Source organism: Nelumbo lutea, chromosome 2 (genome assembly GCF_056320005.1).
Source record: "Nelumbo lutea isolate HS-2025 chromosome 2, American lotus-T2T, whole genome shotgun sequence".
NCBI classification, from domain to species: domain Eukaryota; kingdom Viridiplantae; phylum Streptophyta; class Magnoliopsida; order Proteales; family Nelumbonaceae; genus Nelumbo; species Nelumbo lutea.
The window spans coordinates 62484566-62504659 of NC_142685.1; the positions used below are offsets into that span (position 1 = coordinate 62484566).

The 20094-nt window shown below is 39.3% G+C and overlaps 1 protein-coding gene across 1 annotated transcript in view; it reads left to right on the plus strand.

The window, feature by feature from the left end:
- The first annotated feature begins 319 nt into the window (after positions 1-319).
- LOC148871126 (DNA polymerase epsilon catalytic subunit A-like) overlaps positions 320-20094 on the plus strand; it is an 89967-nt gene continuing 70192 nt past the window's right edge. Inside the window, exons 1-7 of the mRNA XM_088967631.1 lie at positions 320-943; positions 1061-1126; positions 1285-1344; positions 1506-1601; positions 16264-16424; positions 16622-16710; positions 16843-17060. Coding sequence (XP_088823757.1) covers positions 785-943; positions 1061-1126; positions 1285-1344; positions 1506-1601; positions 16264-16424; positions 16622-16710; positions 16843-17060 — 849 coding nt within the window. The 5' untranslated portion in view covers positions 320-784. The remainder of the gene's footprint in view (positions 944-1060; positions 1127-1284; positions 1345-1505; positions 1602-16263; positions 16425-16621; positions 16711-16842; positions 17061-20094) is intronic.

Consider the following 20094-nt stretch of genomic DNA (forward strand, 5'->3'; position numbering starts at 1 on the left):
AGCTATATAGTGTGTAAGACAATTGGAGAGTGCTCAAATGGGCCATTGGTTTCACTAAAATTGGATATACCCAAATCCTATGTTGTCTTGCTAATTTCCACATTCAAAATAAATATATTAGTCAGATTTATATTGGATTCTTGTTATTGCAACCAGATATTAGTGACAAACATATCATATACCCTCCATAAAATGAACGAAGAGTTACTTTGATACTTTACTAACAAAATGAACGCATTAAACTTAAACCCATTATTATTTAGTAAAATTACAACGTTGAAACCAGCTTTATTAATAGGATACCAAATCGAGCCGGATCATAGCACATGGGATAAGGGATAAGGTTTTGTCCATAGTTAGTCCAGTTACAAACCGATCGAATTCGGATCGTCATTAAGTGGACCGATTTCGATTTCGAGTTCGGATAGCGTTTCCCGCGATACGGGTCGTAGGCTCGTAGCTTCTAGCTGCGTAAGCCTAAGACCTTCGACCCAACAACTTATCCAATTTTCACGATTTTCCCAAGATATAAGGGGTATTTCTGTCAAACAAAATAGGATATAAATACATGAAGAAAGCGCGGGAAAACGGTCAGTAGGGGTTGCGCGGCAACTATGTCAAGACCGAGGGGTTCGCGAACTTCTCCGGCAACTATTACTCGAGAATCCTATCCAACGTTAGCTAGCATCTAGGGTTTTAAGTCTGTTGATTGAATCAGAGGTACAGACTTATTTTTTTTCTACGTCCATTTCCGAGTGATTAGAAGCTGCACTAGGAAGCAACCATGAACAATGAAGGTAGGCGGAGAGATCGCAGGGATTCGAGAAGTACCAAGAAGCAAAAGCTCATTCGCAGTGCCGAAGAAGAACTTGAATCAAAACTAGGCTTTGATCTGTTCACCGAAGGCGAAAAGAGGCTTGGATGGTTGCTGACTTTTGCATCTGTAAGTCACTTGCTCCCAATTCGTGGTCTTCATTCCCGTCTTCCTTTCTCCCAATTGCCCATTTATATGCTCCTAGAATTCATTTGGAAATATTTTCAATGTTCTCATTTTTTGCAGTCATCGTGGGAGGATGAAGATACTAACAAGACATATGGTTGTGCGGATCTTTACTTTGTTTCTCAGGTATCTCCCCCCTCCTTCCTTTAATCGAACAGCACATGCTTCCATAAGCAGGATAGGTTGTTTTACTGGTCATTTTGGAAATATTTTTTCTTTCCCGTTCGCTAATCTGGCTTAGACTTCGGTTTATATTCAATTGTTTTACTTTTTTTTGGCTGCAGGATGGATCTACTTTTAAATCGAAATATAAATTTCCTCCTTACTTCTACGCAGCCACAAAGGTACAGTTAAAACAATACCTGACAGGAGGAGCAGGATTGGAACTTCTGATAAAAAATTGGGTTAACAGAATCTTTTTTTCAGTAGTTAGTGCGTTAATATTTTGATTTCATTGTTTTTGAATTTTCATTTTTGATAATTTGTGCTTTCGATGATGTTCCAGGATAAAATGGAATTGGATGTTGAGGCATATCTTAAACGACGATATGAAGGGCAAATTTCTGATATAGAAATAGTAGAAAAAGAGGACCTTGATCTGGTAATTACTGTTCTTCCTGCCTCTGAAATATGTCTTTCTCATTCGAAATTGCATTCTTTCCCTGCTTCCAAATGATCATGTTTCCAGAAATTTTGGAAGAATTCAAGTTAGCTTAGAAACCTGAACTTTCTGGATAAGTTGAACCAAGATAAAAGGAAAGGATAATAGGCCACTTATTTTTGTGAATGAAGGATTAAGGCAGTGAAATTAAAGCAATTCAGATTTCAGAGTTGATTACAATACTTAATAACCTCCAAACTGCTATGATGTAATATGGCAAGCTGGGTTAAAGATATACAGCAGAAAGCCACAAGGAATGCAACCAAAACCAGGGCTAAAATTTATGTCCCAAAGAGACTAAAAGAGGTGGAACATCGTGACTATCTTTTTAGGAGTGTTAAAGGTGAATTCATTTTCATTAGCAGTCATTGACTGACATACATTTGGAGGTCCTGCTGATTGTTGGGAAATTACACTTATGCCTATAATGGCATGAAGTATAAGTGGCATGAAGTATGGGCCTCTCATTTTGGTGAATGGTCCAATTTTGGGTCCAGGGCCATTTGTTGCGGATCGGGATTTGGTTGGATCTGTGGCAGGTTTAAATAGGGCAGGCTCGACAGGTGGGTCTGAAATCTAAGTTCTTAGTGATGATCAGTGTTGTGTGGGACAGGCTTAAGGCCAATATTGGCCCAAGAGTGTCAAGAGCCCAAATGCCCAATACATGCTGGATTAAAATCTAATGATGATGAAGGTCTTCAGAAGTGTATTGAAGAAGTGATAATGGAGGTATATAAGTGATGCACAAATAGGAAACAAGTCTCATTCTCTCTCTTAGTGGTAGGTCTGTGTGAAACTTAGGCTTTGTTTGGATCCGGTGTAAAACGTCATCAGTGTAAAAGTACATTGATGACGTTTTACACTGAACCGTATATATAGGTGACCATTACATTTTGAAAACCGTGATAAAAATAGTGTAAAGTTTTACATCGATAAAATCAATGTAGTATTTACATTGATTATTGATGTAAAACTTTATGCTTGATGAGGTTTTACATCGATTCACGATGTAAAACTCCACTCCATCCAAACGCCAACAAATCTAAACCGGAGTGGAGTTTTACGTCGATCATAATTACACGCTTCTTCCAAATGCCTACAAAATGAACCGGTGTAAAATTTAAATTGGTTCTTGATTTATATCGCTTCCAAATGCAGCCTTAAAGATTATTAGTTTCATGTTTCTCGGATTATGCTTGATTGTGGTTTGCTCAACTGGCCCGTATTGTAGGTGTAGAAGGTGAGGAGTTGATGCACATGGAAGCTTATTCTTGTTCTCTTATTTTGTTTAGGGTCTCACACCAATCAATATGAAGGAAGGGAGGTAATGGATTCAGTGGGGGTGTCTATCAGTTTGCCATTTGATCAAAATCTCCTCCTCATAAGGTATATGGGACCTGGCTTGGCTAGAGATGGAGGAGGCATTGGAGGTCGTAGGAGGTGACAAAGAAGTTGAGGTTGAAGAAGGGTTGGATTAGTTAGAAAAGGAGGGAGGTGAGGTTGAGAATAAGAAGGTTTGGTTTGACAAATTCACCAAGTTAACATAATGATTTATTGCCTTCTCGATGCTCTCCTTGCAAAGCTATTCATGGTATATTGCCTTCCACCCTTCCTTGCTTTAAATTTGATGCCTGTGTAGGAAACGAAGTGTTGTTTCGAAAGGATGTTTGGGTTAGAGAGATTCCCCTCAGTGATAGGTTCCCTACTATTTATTCATTGTTAGAAAATAAAATGAGAGTGATCTCTTCAGTTTTTATTGATAATTCATGGGACTTGGGTTTAAGGAGGTCTAATGGATCGGAAATGGTAATGGTGGATGAATAAGTTACTCTTTTAGGGTCAACCTATCTGAATCAATCTTATTTGGACAATAGAATTTGGAAACCTTCCCCTTCTGGTGTGTTCATTTGTTCCTCTATCTTTGATGTCCTTATTCAATAAACAAACCCCGCAAGGAACTTTCCTTCAAAGGAGGTTTGGTGTCGGCATGTACCTCCAAAAATTTAGGCTTTTTGTTGGGAGATGGTTCTCCAAAAAAACCAATACTCTAGATATGTTGCAAAGAAAAAGGCCAAATTTTTGCCTGTCACCCCGTGTTTGTAGCCTTTGTTTGGGTTCCGGTGACTGGTAAGACGATCACACGTATTAATTTCTTGTCAGTTTGTGTGCTTTATTTGGACCTGGTTCTCTTCTATCTTTGGTTGTAGGTGGACACCTCCCTAGGACGTTGTAAGTCTTTTAGACCCAAGCTTTTTCAGGCAACCGAAGAGGTGTGGGAGATTAATGTCGAGAGCCTTTTTTTTTTGATAAAATTAATGTGGAGATCCTTGAGAGAAATTATACTAAGGTTAGTTTGGGAAGAAAGAAACAATAGGATCTTTAAAGGAGTGGAGATATCCAAGGAGGAAACTATAGAAAGAATAACCAATATGATTATTCAATGGTTGAAAACTTTGAATTTGTTTAAAGATTTCTCAGCTGAGGACATTTATAGGAATTGGGGAGTGGTGGCATCTACAACTTCCATAAAACCTACTGTGTAGGAGTTGTGGTCCCTACTAGCATAACAAAGAATGAAGCTGAACTTTGATGGGAGCTCTAGAGGTAACCTGGGCCCTATAGGGGGAATATTTAGAGATGAAAATGGCAAAACTGTGGCTATGTTTTTGGGGTCGATAGGAGTGGGGGACTCACTGAGAGTGGAGGTGATGGCCTTGTTTTAAGGTGTAAGATATGCCAAACAATTGGGGTTAACACCAAGTTGAGATAGAGGGGGACTAGCTGCAATCAGATAAGTTGGGAGCCTGGATTTATAGACAATAAGGGAAATCCTCAATACAACAAGGGAGATTAGTGGGCAGTTTTGTAATAAAGATTGCTGGGCTATTTTGTAATAAAGATGCTGGGGACTCAACACTTGTTTAGGGGTTGAGAGTTGTACTTAATTTTGTATTAATGAACTTACCATTTCCAATAAAAAATGATTTATTTTTTAATTGATAGAACAATTCCTATAAATCAGGTGGTGGTTGTAGAGATCAAAATGGATAAAACACTTGAGTTATTTTTCTTGGTAGGAGAGAAACATGTTGAAGCCACATTTAGGTGCCTAGAAGAAAATGAGTGAAGAAATAGGATGCTGTTGGTGGTGAGCATGTTTTACAATATTGGTAGGTTTTGGTGAAATCTCCTAGAAATCTCCCCATTTTGTGAGTGGGCAATATGAAATATTCCAAGGATCCTCTTCTCCTACATAAACATGATATATTAGGGATATTTTGAATGTCGTTGATAAATCAAACATCTAAAATTTGCATTTTAGAATTTTCCAAACTTTATAATATTTTGTTAAAAATTTATGGAAATTTTTTCCTATAAGAGAAAATGGGGTTTTTGTGATTGGATGATTGGTTTACTATTTTCAATGCGGTTCGCTTACTAAGTCATAATAATTTAAAAAAGGGGATAAAAAGAAAAACAACTAAGAGGGTTCTCAATTTGATTAAAATGTATATTAACAAGAAAGATAGAAATCAAACAACAAGTGAATGACTTTTGTATAGAAGAGAAGATGGCTAAAAGACTAAGAAAGAGACAGAGAGAGAAAGCTATTTTAGTCTCTTAATATTTTCTTATTTGATTTTAGAGGTTGCATGCTATTGTTTTTCTGACTCTTAACGTGCAATTACATGATGTTTTATTAACAAATTCTATGTTTTTTAGTCATTTCCCTTATTTTTTAGGTTTTTTAAATATCTTGGTGAAATAACCTTGACAATTTTCCTATTATGGTATGGAAAAATGTCCATCAATATTGAAATTGTGAATCATGGTGGTGATTGGAGGTGGCTAATGATGGCAATTCTAGGATCATTAGAAGAAGATTGCTTTGAAGGTGAGAGGGAGAGGTAGAAGAAAAAAACATTAGAGTTCTTCAATGATATTGTAGCATTGTCCTTGCTAACTAGAGGAATGCCCAAAAGTGTCAAGGGACAATAGAGAATGGCAGAGGTAAGAAATGAGAGGTATAGGGGCTCATTGTAGATTTTGGGCATTATTTTGATTTGGGGTGCCTTTGTAGATTTTGTACATGATCATGGGGTTCATTGTTGTTTGTTGATGACATTGAATTTATTAATGAAAATAATGAAGGATTAAATGCAAAATTAAGGTCATGGACAAATTCCTTGGAAACAAGAGGTTTTACCCACAAAATTATATGCTATGTAAATACAAGGGAGAGACTATCTATAGAAAAATGTAAGCTAGATATTAAGGGTGTTACCCACAAAATTAGAGTTGGATAGGAAAAATGGAGAGATTGAGGAGGATGCTTCTCATCAAATTAATGCAGAATGGGCAAAATGGAGGTGCGTCTGGAGTCTTATGTGATTGGCAATACTACTCAGGTTAGAAGGAAAATTCTAAAACAGTTGTAAGACCAGCAATACTGCATGGAGCATAGTGTTAGAAGTTAAGAAACATGTCCAAAAAATGAGTGCAACAGAAATGTGTATGCTGGGATGGATGAGTGGGAAGACTAGAAAGGATAGGAAATGAACTCATTCGAAGGAACCTAGGAGTAGCTCCAATAGGTGATAAAATGAGTGAAAGTAGACTAGGATGGTTTGGTCACATGCATGGAAGACTATCTACAATACCTGTAAGAAGAATTGTTCTATTGCAAGTTGAAGGGGCTAGAGGGGATAGGGATAGACCAGAAAGGACATGGGCTTAAGTAGTAAGAAATGATTTAAACTCTCTTAACTTAACAATGTATGACACTAAACAGAACAGAATAGTGAAACAGGATTCACGTTGCCACCCCATATAGCTGGGATACGACTTAGATGATGATGATCATGGGGTTCATTGTTCTTTGCTTGGGCCACATAACCTCTCATACCCTTTTTCTTTGTTAGCGATATTTTCCTCTACTGTTTCATACGGCTTAGGTGATGATGATCATGGGGTTCATTGTTTTTTGCTTGGGCCACATAACCTCTCATTACCCTTTTTCAATTGTGCATAAGAGATCAAGACTCATACTGACAATGCAAATGGTGCATAGTATGAATATTCAATTTTGTTTAGGCAGTATTTCTCAAAAAAAAGTTTAGGCAATAGGTAGTTAACATCTTTTTAAGTGGTAAATGAACTAAGGAATGTGTCTGCATTTTGGAACAAGGGGAGGTCCTTGGATGGGGTGTTAAGGGTCAATTTCTTTTTTCTTTTCTTTTTTTTGGGGGATGCAGAGGGTTAGAGCTGTTGTCTATCTTGTTGGTACTTGGTAGGGTTCTTACTCTAGCTCTTGCGTACTGGTGTTTGTATGGAACATTGGTTTGGGTCTTTGGTCTGGTGTGGTTGGGTTATGAGCACTATGAAACTTCTCTCTATCCCCTTTTCTTTTTTTTTTTTTATATCCATATTAGACAATATGGTTCTTGCATTCTCCTTATTATGATTCGGCCTGACATTGAGTTCTGTTAGTCTGATAACAGCCAAGAAGAGAGAAGAAGAAAGAAGAAGAAAGAAGAAAGAAGAAAGAAGAAAGAAGAAGAAAGAAGAAAGAAGAAAGAAGAAAGAAGAAAGAAGAAGAAAGAAGAAAGAAAGAGAGAGAGAAAAGAGGAGAAAAGGAGAGAAGAAAAGTTTGGTTTGAATGAGAGAAAAATTACCTCTCCCATTCAGCCAGACATGTTTTATATCACTAACATAATGGAAAAAACACATGTGCCCTTACTTAAGTGAGGAACACTAGTTCTAATATAATATTACATATCAACAACCTCAACATAAGTATAAAGATAGAAATACCCTTACACTAACACTCCCTCTCAAGCTGGTGAATATATCATATAATGCCAACTTGTTACATATGTAGTCCACTCTTCCCCGACTTAACCCTTTAGTAAATAAGTCCGCCCACTGGTTCCCTGTGTTAACATATGCAGTGTCTATCACTCCATTCAATACCTTTTCTCTCACAAAGTGACAGTCAACCTCCATGTGCTTGGTTCTTTCATGAAACACCGGATTAGAATTAATATGAACTGCAGCCTGATTGTCACAATAGAGCTTCATTGGAGTGTTAACATTGTATCCTATCACCTGTAGAAGGTTCCTTAGCCACACTATATCACAAGTAGTATGTGCCATAGCTCTATATTCTGCCTCTGCATTGTTTCTCGCCACGACTGTCTGCTTCTTACTTTTCCATGTCACCAGATTACCCCCAAGAAAAGTGCAATAGCCTATGGTAGACCTCCTACCAGACATAGAACTGGCCTAGTCAGCATTGGTATATCCTTCTATTTCAAGTTTTCACCACGTTTGTATATCAAACCACGACCAGGAGCCCTTTTTAAATACCTCACAATTCTTAGAACTGCATCCCAATGAGGACCAAAGGTTTCTGCATGAACTGACTTACCACACTAACCGCAGATGAAATATCTGGCCAAGAAATGGTTAGGTAGTTCAGTTTACCTACAACTCGTCGGTATTTGCCAGGGTCTTCAAACACTTCACCCATATCACTGCTCAGCTTAGTATTTGTTTCCATGGTGTTTCAGTTGGATGTAGGAGGCATCTAATCAGCTGAATGACTCTCCTGTCTGAAACTGGTGTCACTAGTCATGGCATGATTGGCCCAAGTTGAGGGTGGACCATGCAAGTCATAGCAATAATTAATGGTATGTCCATCCTTACCATAATGAGTACACCTCCTCGGAGTCGAGCCATGTCTTCTGCCGCGGGCTCCCCCTGAATCTCTACCTCAAGTACGACCACCACCACGGTTATATGTAGGTCCACCACCACCACTCTGGCCATATACCAGACCACTACTACCACTACGGCCAGACTGAGCTCCCTGAGCTCCACCTCTAACACCACAACCCCTTGATACTGCAAAGGCTGATCTGTCAGAAACATTAGAGTTCTTAGTAGATCCAATAGAAATCCTATGAAGTCGAGCAAACACTTCTTCTAAGGAAGGGAGAGCTAACCCTCCTAGTATTTGAGCCCGCACTGGTTCATACTCAGATTTCAGCCCCACAAAAAATCGAGTCACATCAAATTGTTCTCTCTATTGTTGCTGAATTTTGACATCAGAAGTGAGGGGGTGATAAACATTAAACTCATTACGAATGTTTCTCATACTAGCATAGTACTCCTCAAGACTCTGATTGCCCTGTTGTGGATCAAAGTATTCCTGATACAGCTGATATACTCTGGTTGTATTGTCTTGACCAGAATACAACTTCTTAGCATGGCCTCACACATCCTTGGCAGTGTCAGGAAAAATGAAATTTACACTAATCTTGGGTTTCATACTGTTCCATAACCACGTGATAATCTGTGCATCCTCTTGTTCCCAGTCATCATACTCATGAGAATCAGTGGAGGGTTTCTCCTCCCTTATGTGTTTCACATTTTTTTTGCCTTTAGAAAAACCTCTACAGATTTAGCCCAAGGTACATAATGTAATCTTAGGAGCTATACTCGAAGTAGCAAAGAAAAGAAGAGAACCTCTGAAATGCAGTGAATGTCGAACTGTACCAGAAATTACTGGGATGCCCCTGATTAGTGATGGGACACCCAGATGACTTAAATCATTAAACAGGATTAGGCCCATTAGCACAGGCCCAATTACAAGATAAGTTAAACATAAGAATGGGCTAATAAGAACTCTTATTAGCCGAACATCACTCTAACATTTTAACACCCCCCCTCAAGCTAAGCATGGATATCAATCATGCTTAGCTTGCCAAGTATGTCCCTGAACTTTGTTGTTGCCAACCCTTTAGTTAATACATCTGCAATCTGCATCTCTGATGGAGTATAAGGCACACTGAGTTCTCCTGAAATAATTATCTCTCTGACAAAGTGTCGATCAATTTCAATACGTTTTGTCCTATCATGCTGCACGGGGTTGTTGGCAATGTTGATAGCAGCTTTATTATCACAATACAGCCTGAGAGGACCCTCATTCTTAATACCAAGCTCATTAAGAAGAGTTCTGAGCCATAAGAGTTCAACAACCCTGTGTGCCATAGCTTGGTATTCTATTCTGCACTTGATCTAGCCACAACATTCTGCTTCTTACTGCGCCATGTGACTAGGTTTCCTCCCAAGAATGTACAGTAACCTGAGGTTGATTTCTGTCTCCAGCAGACCCAGCCCAATCAGCATCAGTGTAGGCTTCAATTTCAAGTCTGTTGTTTTTCTTGAATAGAATTCCTTTCCCTGGGCAAGTCTTCAAGTATCTGAGAATTCTTTCCACTGCTCTCATATGAGGGGTCTTTGGTGAGTGCATGAATTGACTGGCAACATGCACTGGATAGGCAATGTCTGGCCGAGTAAGGGATAAGTATATCAGTTTTCCTACCAATTTTTGGTACTTTTCTTTATCACAGTATTCCTCACCCATTGATTCTTGTAATCCATGGTTCGGTTCTATTGGAGTGTCTACTGGCCTGCACCCCATCATGCCTGTTTTCTCTAGGAGATCTAGCACATATTTTCGTTGACATATGTAGATTCCTTCTCTTGATCTAGCAACTTCAATCCCAAGAAAATCTCAGATTTCCCAGGTCTTTTATCTCAAATTCTGAAGCTAAGAACTCCTTCAGTCTCTTCATCTCTTTCACATCATTTCCAGTAATCACCATATCATCCATATAAACAGTGAGTGCTGTAAGTTTGTCATCTTGTCTCCTTGTAAACAATGTATGATCTGCACTGCTTTGAGTGCACCCCACTTTCTTCATGGCCATACAAAGTCTCTCAAACCATGCCTGGGAGACTGTTTCAAACCATATAATGCTTTCCTTAGTTTATACACCTTCTTTCGAACATCATATCCAGGTGGGGGTTCCATGAATACCTCTTCATGAAGATCACCATTTAGGAAGGCATTCTTCACATCCAGTTGATGAAGTTCCCAAGAGAATTTTGCTGCTAGTGACAATAGAACCCTGATTGTGTTGAGCTTTGCTACTAGGGCAAAGGTTTCCTTGTAGTCAATTCCTTCCTTTTGTGTAAATCCCTTTGCCACAAGTCTGGCCTTGTACCTCTCAATTGACCCATCTTCCCTGTGCTTTATTGTGAATACCCACTTGCACCCAACAATGCCTTTCCCCTCTAGCAGGTCCACCAATTCCTAGGCTCTTGCTTTCATTAGGGCTTTCATCTCTTCATTGATGACTTCTTTCCACCTTGGATCAGATGCCGCCTCTGAGTACCTGGAAGGGACACATACAGAGGAAAGAGCAGACACAAAGGAATGATACACTGGGGTTAAGTGTGAGTAAGCAACATAATCAGCTATGGGATGCCGAGTGGTACAAGAACGAACAGGCTTATGGAGAGCAATAGGAAGATCCAAATCTGAATTGAGTGAGTCAAAATTACCTTGGATTGCAGAGACAGATTGATCTGAGTTCAACTGGTTGCAATCATGAGGTTGAGGGCCCTTCTTCTACTGTATGTAAGTATCTCTTTCTCTTGCCTACTTAAACCTTCAGAAGCATCAGCTGAATCTGGAGAAGTAACTGGCACAGTGGGAGTCTCACTAGATTGACCCGAAATGTTACAGCTAGGAGTAGTGGAAGGTGATGAAAGGGGAACAAATAAGAAAGGAGAATGAGAATCCTCTTCCAACCCACTAGTCTCCCCTTGAAGAGGATTTTGAGAAGACTGGAAATAGGATTGAGACTAAAAAAAAACTACATCTCTGGTGACATATTTTTTCTTGGAGACAGGATCATAACACTTATACCCCTTTTGCGTAGGAGAGTACCCCAAAAAAATTCCCTTTGTAGCCTTGGGATCCAGCTTGGTTTTCTTTGGATCCTTCACATGTATGAAGCATGTACAACCAAAAACCTATGGGGAAGAGAGGAAATTCTGGAAGAGTGGGACACAAAACAGAGAAAGGAGTCTTCATACCCAATACTTTAGATGGCATCCGATTTATCAGGTATGATGCAGTGAGTACAACTTGAGATCAATATTGCTTGGGCACATTGTGCTGGAAAAGTAGGGCTCGAGCTGTCTCTAATAGGTGCCTGTTCTTGCGCTTAGCAACCCCATTTTGTTGAGGGGTGTAAGCGCATGATGATTGGTGTAACATGCCTGCATCTTCCATGAAAGAGTTCAGGGATCTTTCAAAGTATTCAGGTGCATTGTCTGAACGGAATTGCTTAATCTTCTTATCAAATTGTGTTTCAACCATCTTGCAAAGCATCATAGTTATCCGAGGAACTTCATCACGCCCTTTTTAACAGATAAATCCAAGTGCATCGAGAATAATGGTCAATAAAACTGATAAAGTAACGGAAGCCATCAATGGAAACAATGGGTGAAGGACCCCAAACATCAGAATGAACCAAATCAAAATGGGCTTGAATTTCATTACTAGAAATTGGATACATTGATCTACATTGTTTTGACATTTGACACACATCACAAATTAAACTTTGACTTGGAATTCCCTTACATAATTCGGGAAACAACATTGTTAAAGAAGAAAAAGACAAATGACCTAGGCTAGCATGTCACAAGTGCAACCTAGCTATTGACTCCACACTTTTCGGACTAGTAGTAGCAGAAGCTTGTAGGGCTGAGCTGATATTTGCATCAAAATAGTAGAGGCCCCCATATTCATGACCACTCCCAATCGTTCTCCTCGTCAATCTGTCCTAGAAAACACAATGAGAAGGAAAAAAAGTTATATTGCAGTTCAAATTTTTTGTAAGTTTTGAAACATACAACAAATTTGAGGTAAGACTAGGAACATGTAAGACTGATTTAAGAGAGAGATCCTTGCTTAGGTCAACCACCCCATTTCCAGAGATGGTGGAGAGAGACCCATAAGCTACTCTCATCTTATCCTGGCCAGACAACAAATGATATGAAGAGAATAAGGAGGACATATGTGTCATATGGTCAGTGGCTCTGGAATCAATCACCCAAGAGGTAGAAATAATGGAACTAGTTGCACTAAATGCAGAGGCTGTATCTGATTTGGCAAGAGAGGTGGAAGCTAAAGAATTGTTCTTCGGACGGGCCAATGCCCGGTTGAGAACCTCTACCTCACTAGCTGTGAAGCCTAAAGTACTTGGTCCAGAGGAGTCGGCAGCCTGCCTTGTGGTGGAAGAGGACATTGTCTGAGTACTCTGTGAGTTGTCACTACTGTTGTTGGTGGCAAGATTCCCACTTGCTGTGTGCCCCTTATGTTGCCTTTTGTCCTTTCTCAGAGCAGCTAGCTTCAGATGAGGGTACAAGACCCAACATTTCTCCTTTGTGTGTTTCTCACCACCACAATGGGTACACTTGAGGGACTTCTTGTCTGAAAATCTATTTCCCTTAGTGGAGACTAGGGCTGAATGTTCTCCAGATAGTTTTGTTGACTGTGTCTGAGAGTCAACTTGCATCTCCTTTCTCCTTACTTCTTCATTCCTCACTAGGTAGTAGACATGGTGAAGCTCAGGTAATTCATCTCTCCCTAGAATCTGTGACCTTATGCCTTCATATACAGGGTCTAGGCCTGCCAGAAACTTGAAGGCTTTGCCCTCCTCAATCACCTTGTCATGCCTCTCCTTATCCTTGGCATTTTTCCAATCCAAAATCAAGTGATGGTCAAGCTCTTCCCAGAGGCCTTCCAGTGTTGAAAAGTATGTTGCCACGGACATGTCTCCTTGCCTTAGGGCTGCAATGTCTTGGTTCAGACTGTAGATTCTAGCATCGTTCTTTTTCTGGCCGTATGTCTTGGATACTTTCTCCCAAATTTTAGCGGCTGTAGGGAAATGATGAACAGTTCTGGCCACCCGAGGAGTCATGGAGGCCAGCAACCAAGACATGACTGTGGCATTTTCCTTGTGCCACACGGTGTATTCAGGACTGCCAATTTCTGGTTCTTTCTTGTCTCCATCCAAATAGCTTGTGAGATCACGAGAGGTAATGAACAGCCTTGTCGAGACGGACCACTATCTGAAGTTATACTCATCCAGCAGCACACTTGTAATCTGCAAGCTGTGCAGATTAGGGTTTTCTAGGTTTGAGGACCTTGCGACAAGTCTGTTATCTCTAGAGGAAACTTCACTGGATAGTGAGGACATCCTGACTTCAGTCCTAGAGTTGTTCACAGTGCTGTAGGTGGTTCTGTTTAGGGCTGGCCGAAGTGGTCACAATGTTCACAGTGCTGATAGAAATGTTCACAGTGCTGGTAGCACACTAGATAGACTTCACTTGGACTGAACCAGTTCGGGTACAGTAGCAAGTAAAAGTTCGAGGCTGCAACTGTGCAGTGTAAGTTTTTACCACTATGTTGTGCAGGGCTGGAGTAGGGCTGGTAACCGACCTGAAAATAGGGCTCTTTACCACTGTTCTGTAAGAGTCTTCCTGGTGCACCGAAACTGCAACTGTAGAAGAGGCTCTCCCCCTTTCGGCTAGTGCTAGGACTGTTGAAATCAGTCCTCAACTAGGTCTGTCCTATACAGACCTCTCTTAGTAGCCAGATAGCTACTATTTGCTGGAAATAACCTAGTAGGACATCTACTTCTGGGTCTTACTTCCCCTGAGTCCTACAACCAAGAGAAACCCTACGTTTGAACTTGCTTTACTCTCTTACAGCCCTAGGTCTTTACTGCAGCAACCCAGAAAAGGAAGAGAGAAGATGAAAAGACAGCAAGAGAAGAGAGTGCGCCGGCTGAAACCAGGAAGAAGCTAATGCTTTGATACCATGTAATCTTAGGAGCTGTACTCGAAGTAGCAAAGAAGAGAAGAGAACCTCTGAAATGCAGTGAATGTCGAACTGTACTTGCCAGTCGACCATGCTATTATTTATATATGAATATAGTACAAGGTACAAGAAATTATTCCCCTGATTAGTGATGGGACACCCAGATGACTTAAATCATTAAACAGGATTAGGCCCATTAACACAGGCCCGATTACAAGATAAGTTAAACATAAGAATGGGCTAATAAGAACTCTTATCAGCCGAACATCACTCTAACATTCTAACACATAATTCTCTCCATTCAGTTTAATGGAGGTCATTTGAACATTTAGGTAGTCAGTAGGTATCATCACATTAGATTTGCTATCACTGCTATCTCCCATTGCTGAATTCTGTTATTACTGAATTCGGCACACTGCACACTACTTGATCACACCGATCACACTGGTTTCAGCTCTTGTTATTGCTGAAGATTGCACTCTTTACACAACAAACCCTACCCCACAACTACCTGAAATCTCACCACACTATATGAGTACCAGTCCCCCTTTGAATCACACCAAAAAAACAACATAAACCCTAGCATACTACAGTCTGAAATCCTACCATACGATTTGAAACATACTTCCTTTTTGATTCATAGCAAAAATATGCATAGAATTCTCTTACCTCATCACCCGAAAAACAAACCACAGAAAAAGAAAATCAGACCACACAAGACGCCCACTGCACCACACGAATCAGCCCTCTTCTTTTCATCAATTAGGGGAGGGCTTCTTAGAAACCACAGCAACCGACCATGAACAGCACAATTGGAGGCATAGAGATTTCCAAGGGAAGAGGATGACCACTCCTTTTCAGCCATTTCCCTTATCTCCAATCGATGGCAGAGAAATCAAAAGAAAACCCTAGATTGAGTGCGCAAAAAACCGAAATCTGGGCAGATCCGAGTTGTTTAGTTGAGCTCTGATACCATATTATGATTCGGCCTGCCCTTGAGTTCTGTTAGTCTGATAACAACCAAGAAGAGAGAAGAAGAAAGAAGAAAGAAAGAGAGAGAGAAAAGAGGAGAAAAGGAGAGAAGAAAAGTCTTGTTCGAATGAGAGAACAATTACCTCTCCCATTCGGCCAGACATGTTTTATATTATTAACATAATGGAAAAGACACATGTACCCTTACTTAAGTGAGGGACACTAGTTCTAATATAATATTACAGATCAGCAACCTCAACATAAGTTTAAAGACAGAAATACCCCTACACTCACACTCCTAAAAAAGATGTGGTTTTGTATGTATTGATCAGAAGACCAATTTGCAAGTCTTAAATTAATGAAAAATATCATTCTGTCCTTAGCCATACAAATACGAGCTTTCTGGGTTATGCAAACTTACCTTCAATTGAACAATTTAGAAGATTAGTAAAAAAAAAAACCAAATTAGAAGATCAGTAAAAAACGGAAAAAACAAATTAGAATATCAGTTTTAGTATAGTATGGAGTTATACATCCATTGTTGTACAGTAAGAAGTATTTTTAGTATGTGCTTGAGGATAGATGCTTTATTGAATGAAATAAAACAACATGATCTTGTTAATGGAGCCCAAACCGTCAAGACAAGATTTAGGTGAAGAATATGGTGGTTGTGGTGATGAATTAATTAGTGCATGTTGGTGTATAGTGTTTCCTAGTATTTGATCCAATAACCTGGTGACATTGTACAGTGGCGATTTCTCTCTTTCTTATGTTTACATTTCTTATTAGGGGATCTCCCGTTACACCTTTTACTTTATTGTTCTAAGACCAAGAGGCTTTGGCATGTTTCTTCATAATGCATGATGTAATTTTTTGCTTTTGCAGAAAAATCATTTGTCAGGCTTAAGAAAGTCTTATTTGAAGATATCCTTTGATACAGTTCAACAATTGATGCGTGTGAAAAACGATCTACTGCATGTTGTCGAAAGAAACCAGGCAAAGCTTGAAGCTGCAGAAGCATATGAATCTATATTAAGCGGGAAGGGGTAAGATCAGCCATCTAGAGTCATTTTATTGCGTAGAGAATAATTTGTCTATTGTTATCTTTCCTGGAGGAGGTTTCTATATTTACCTTGTTTTTCTGTTTAGACTGGCTTGTTCATGATATTGTTTTTTCCTGGAAGGTGTTTGCATCTCTTTCCTTTGTTCTAAAATGATTTCTTGCTTTTATCATGACTTGCAGCAAGCAAAGACCTCAAGATTTTATTGATTGTATTATTGATCTTCGCGAGTATGACGTTCCATATCATGTTCGTTTTGCCATTGACAATGGTGATTTCTTATTCCATGCTGTTGATTTTGCCTTTTTGGAGCTTAGATTTCATTTTACAGTTTTTAGATTTATATCCAATATGCTTATTTCCCCTCTTTATGAGTTCTTGTTTGTTGGGAGGTTCTTTTCAGATGTAAGATGTGGGCAGTGGTATGATGTTAGCATATCAAGTACTGGAGTTACCCTAGAGAAGAGGGCTGATCTTCTACAACGTGCTGAAGTTCATGTATGTGCATTTGATATTGAGACAACAAAACTTCCACTGAAATTTCCTGATGCGGAATATGATCTGATAATGATGATTTCGTACATGGTTGATGGACAAGGCTATCTCATAATTAACAGAGAGGTATATTTCATCACTCATGATGCTTTTGCTCTATTTTCTCTACATTTTCAATGAACCTTTTCTGATTACTTTTTCCCCTTTGATCACCCTCAGCTTATGCATAAATTTTGATATGTTGCTGTTGACATATTGCTTTCTGTTTTTGTTCCTTTCCTGAAAACCTTGGGTTCCAATGCAGATCCTCTAGATTCATGCGGAAAATAATCTCTGGTTTTCTTGAGTTCTCTTTTTTTGGGTGAAAAAACTAAAAACTTCAGAACTCTTCTTGATCATCAACTAACCTTCAGTTGCTCTCCAAAAACGTTTCCTAAAACCAGGTGATGGGCAGTCCATGTTCAACTTCCTAAATACTCCATGCAGCTTGCTGATCCTAAGACTGCATGGTCACCCATGTAAAGGTTGAGTGAACCAAGTTTCTAGCTCTTCTAGATTTCTACTGGGTTGATTGATCTTCTAGTATGCTTAATTTGAAACTACAGCAGTATGTTCAACTTCGTAAATACACCATATAGCTTGATGGTCCTTAGAGTCTTAGACTGCATGGTCACCTAGGAGAAGGTTGAGTAAACCAAGTCTTGTATCTCTTCTAAATTTTAAGCAAGTTGATTGATCTTCTAGTATTTGATTATTTAAGAAATTGATCTTCTAGTATGTTTAATTTGAAATTACAGCAGTATAGGATATAGAAGAGGGGAAACAAAAAGAGAAGAATACTTTATACTATACAATCAAAATGTATGAGCCTCTATATTACTTATATATGAAATGTCAAGGCAGTTAAAATGACTAGAATGGCACTACTTGTAAAGCAACTATAAACAACCGTAAATGATGAAAAATAATTAAACAACTCCAGTAATAAAGGCCCACTAAGCCCACTGGAAAGAAATAAACTCATCTTTCAATAGATATCTATGATAAAATTGATAAAAAATAGATATCTATGATAAATAAGCCATATATTTAACAAGAAATGCCTACATTCAATGTCCTTACATCAAAATTAGAGGTTATGCGAAATTGGGAGTTTCTATGAAAAGGTCTAGGAAGAGAGGTTTCATTTGTAAATTGGATCTTGAAAAGGCCTATGATTTGGTGGATTGGGAATTTCTATTAGAGGTTAAAATTGATAAAAAATAGATATCTATGATAAATAAGCCATATATTTAACAAGAAATGCCTACATTCAATGTCCTTACATCAAAATTAGAGGTTATGCGAAATTGGGAGTTTCTATGAAAAGGTCTAGGAAGAGAGGTTTCATTTGTAAATTGGATCTTGAAAAGGCCTATGATTTGGTGGATTGGGAGTTTCTATTAGAGGTTATGCGAAACTGTGGATTTGAGGGCAAGTGGTGTAGCTGGATTTTTGGGTGTATTAGTACTTGTCACTACTCTATTTTGGTAAATGGTATGGTGAGGGATTTTTTTCCAGCTTGCAGGGGTGTTAGGCAAGGGGGTCCACTCTCACCCTTCCTTTTTACTTTAGTAGCTGATGTGATTAGTAGGATCATTACTAAGGTTGACAGTGAAGATGCCATTAGGGGTTGGAGAATAGGGAAACACCAAGTCCCCGTCACCCACCTTCAGTTTGCAAATGACCTAATGATCTTTTGTGGGGAGGTTTTAGCAAAAAGGTAGCAAACCTAAAGGAGCTAATCAAAGGATTTGAAAGCATTTCTAATTTGAGAATAAATTTGGAAAAGAGCTGCATAGCGGGTATAAATTTGGAGGTAGGGGAGGTTGAGGCTATTACGGAGTGTGTTGAGTGTTCCACCTTTGCTTGGCCTATGTCATACTTAGGGCTTCCTTTAGGGGCAAATCCTAGGGAGAGTAGATTTTGGACTCTAGTGATAGAAAAGTTTGAGAAGAGATTAGCCTCATGGGAGAGGAATTATGTCTCTTTAGGAGGGAGAATTACCCTAATAAGAGCTACCTTGGCTAACTTACCTACCTATTTTTTGTCTGTTTTTAGGATACCAGTTAGGGAAGCTAGGAAACTAGAGAAGTTGATGAGAGATTTCTTATGGGAGCCGGAACAAGAAGAAAAGGATCACTTGGTTAATTGGGAAATTGTGTGCAGAAGTAATGTTTTCCCATCTTGGTCTTTTATTTATCAAAAAAAAAAATTGTGTGCAGAAGTAAAGAAGAGGGGGGTTTGGGACTTGGGAGGGTAACTAGAAAAAATCAAGCTCTGTTAGGGAAATGGATGTGGCGATGGCCATTGGAAAGAGAGAGATTGTGGCATGAGGTGGTGGGAAGCATTCATGGGAGGTCAGAGAATGGATGGGGTGCTGGTGTATCAAGGCAAGCTAACCTAGCAGCACCTTGGAAGGCTATTCACAACACACTTCCTCAATTCCTCAATTTTATCAGGTATGAAGTTTGTTCTGGCAACACTATTCATTTTTGGGAAGATATTTGGGTGGGAGACACACCTTTAAAGGATCTGTTCCCTTCGCTATTTTCTGTTTCTTTGTACAAAAAAGAGGTGGTCTCAAAATTTGTCTTACCTTTGGGAACACCCTTAGATGCTACTTGGGATTTTGGGTTTCGTAGGGGACTTAGGGATGATGAAATTGAATCTCTTTCTGTCTTGCTTGGTTGTCTGAATCAGGTTTGTTTGGATCCCTCCAAGCCAGATAAGAGGGTATGGACTCCTAGACCCAATGGAACCTTTACTTGTGCTTCTTTCTTCAAGTCCATCTCTCAACTTTCTACTCACCAACCCTTTCCGTCAAAAGAAATTTGGTCCAGGCCAGTTCCCAAAAAAATTATGGCGTTTTGTTGGGAAGTATTCCATGGGAAAGTAAACACTCTAGATAACCTACAAAAGCGAAGACCTTTCCTTTGTATTTCTCCTAATTGGTGTTTCCTCCGTAGAGCTCACGGTGAGGATTGTTACCACCTATTAATATCTTGTCCCTTTTCTACGGACCTTTGGGCTTGGCTACTTTCGTTGTTTGGGAGTAGTTGGAGTCTACCAGCAGAAGTTCACATGCTCTTCAACCATTCTACCTTTTATTGGCCTACAA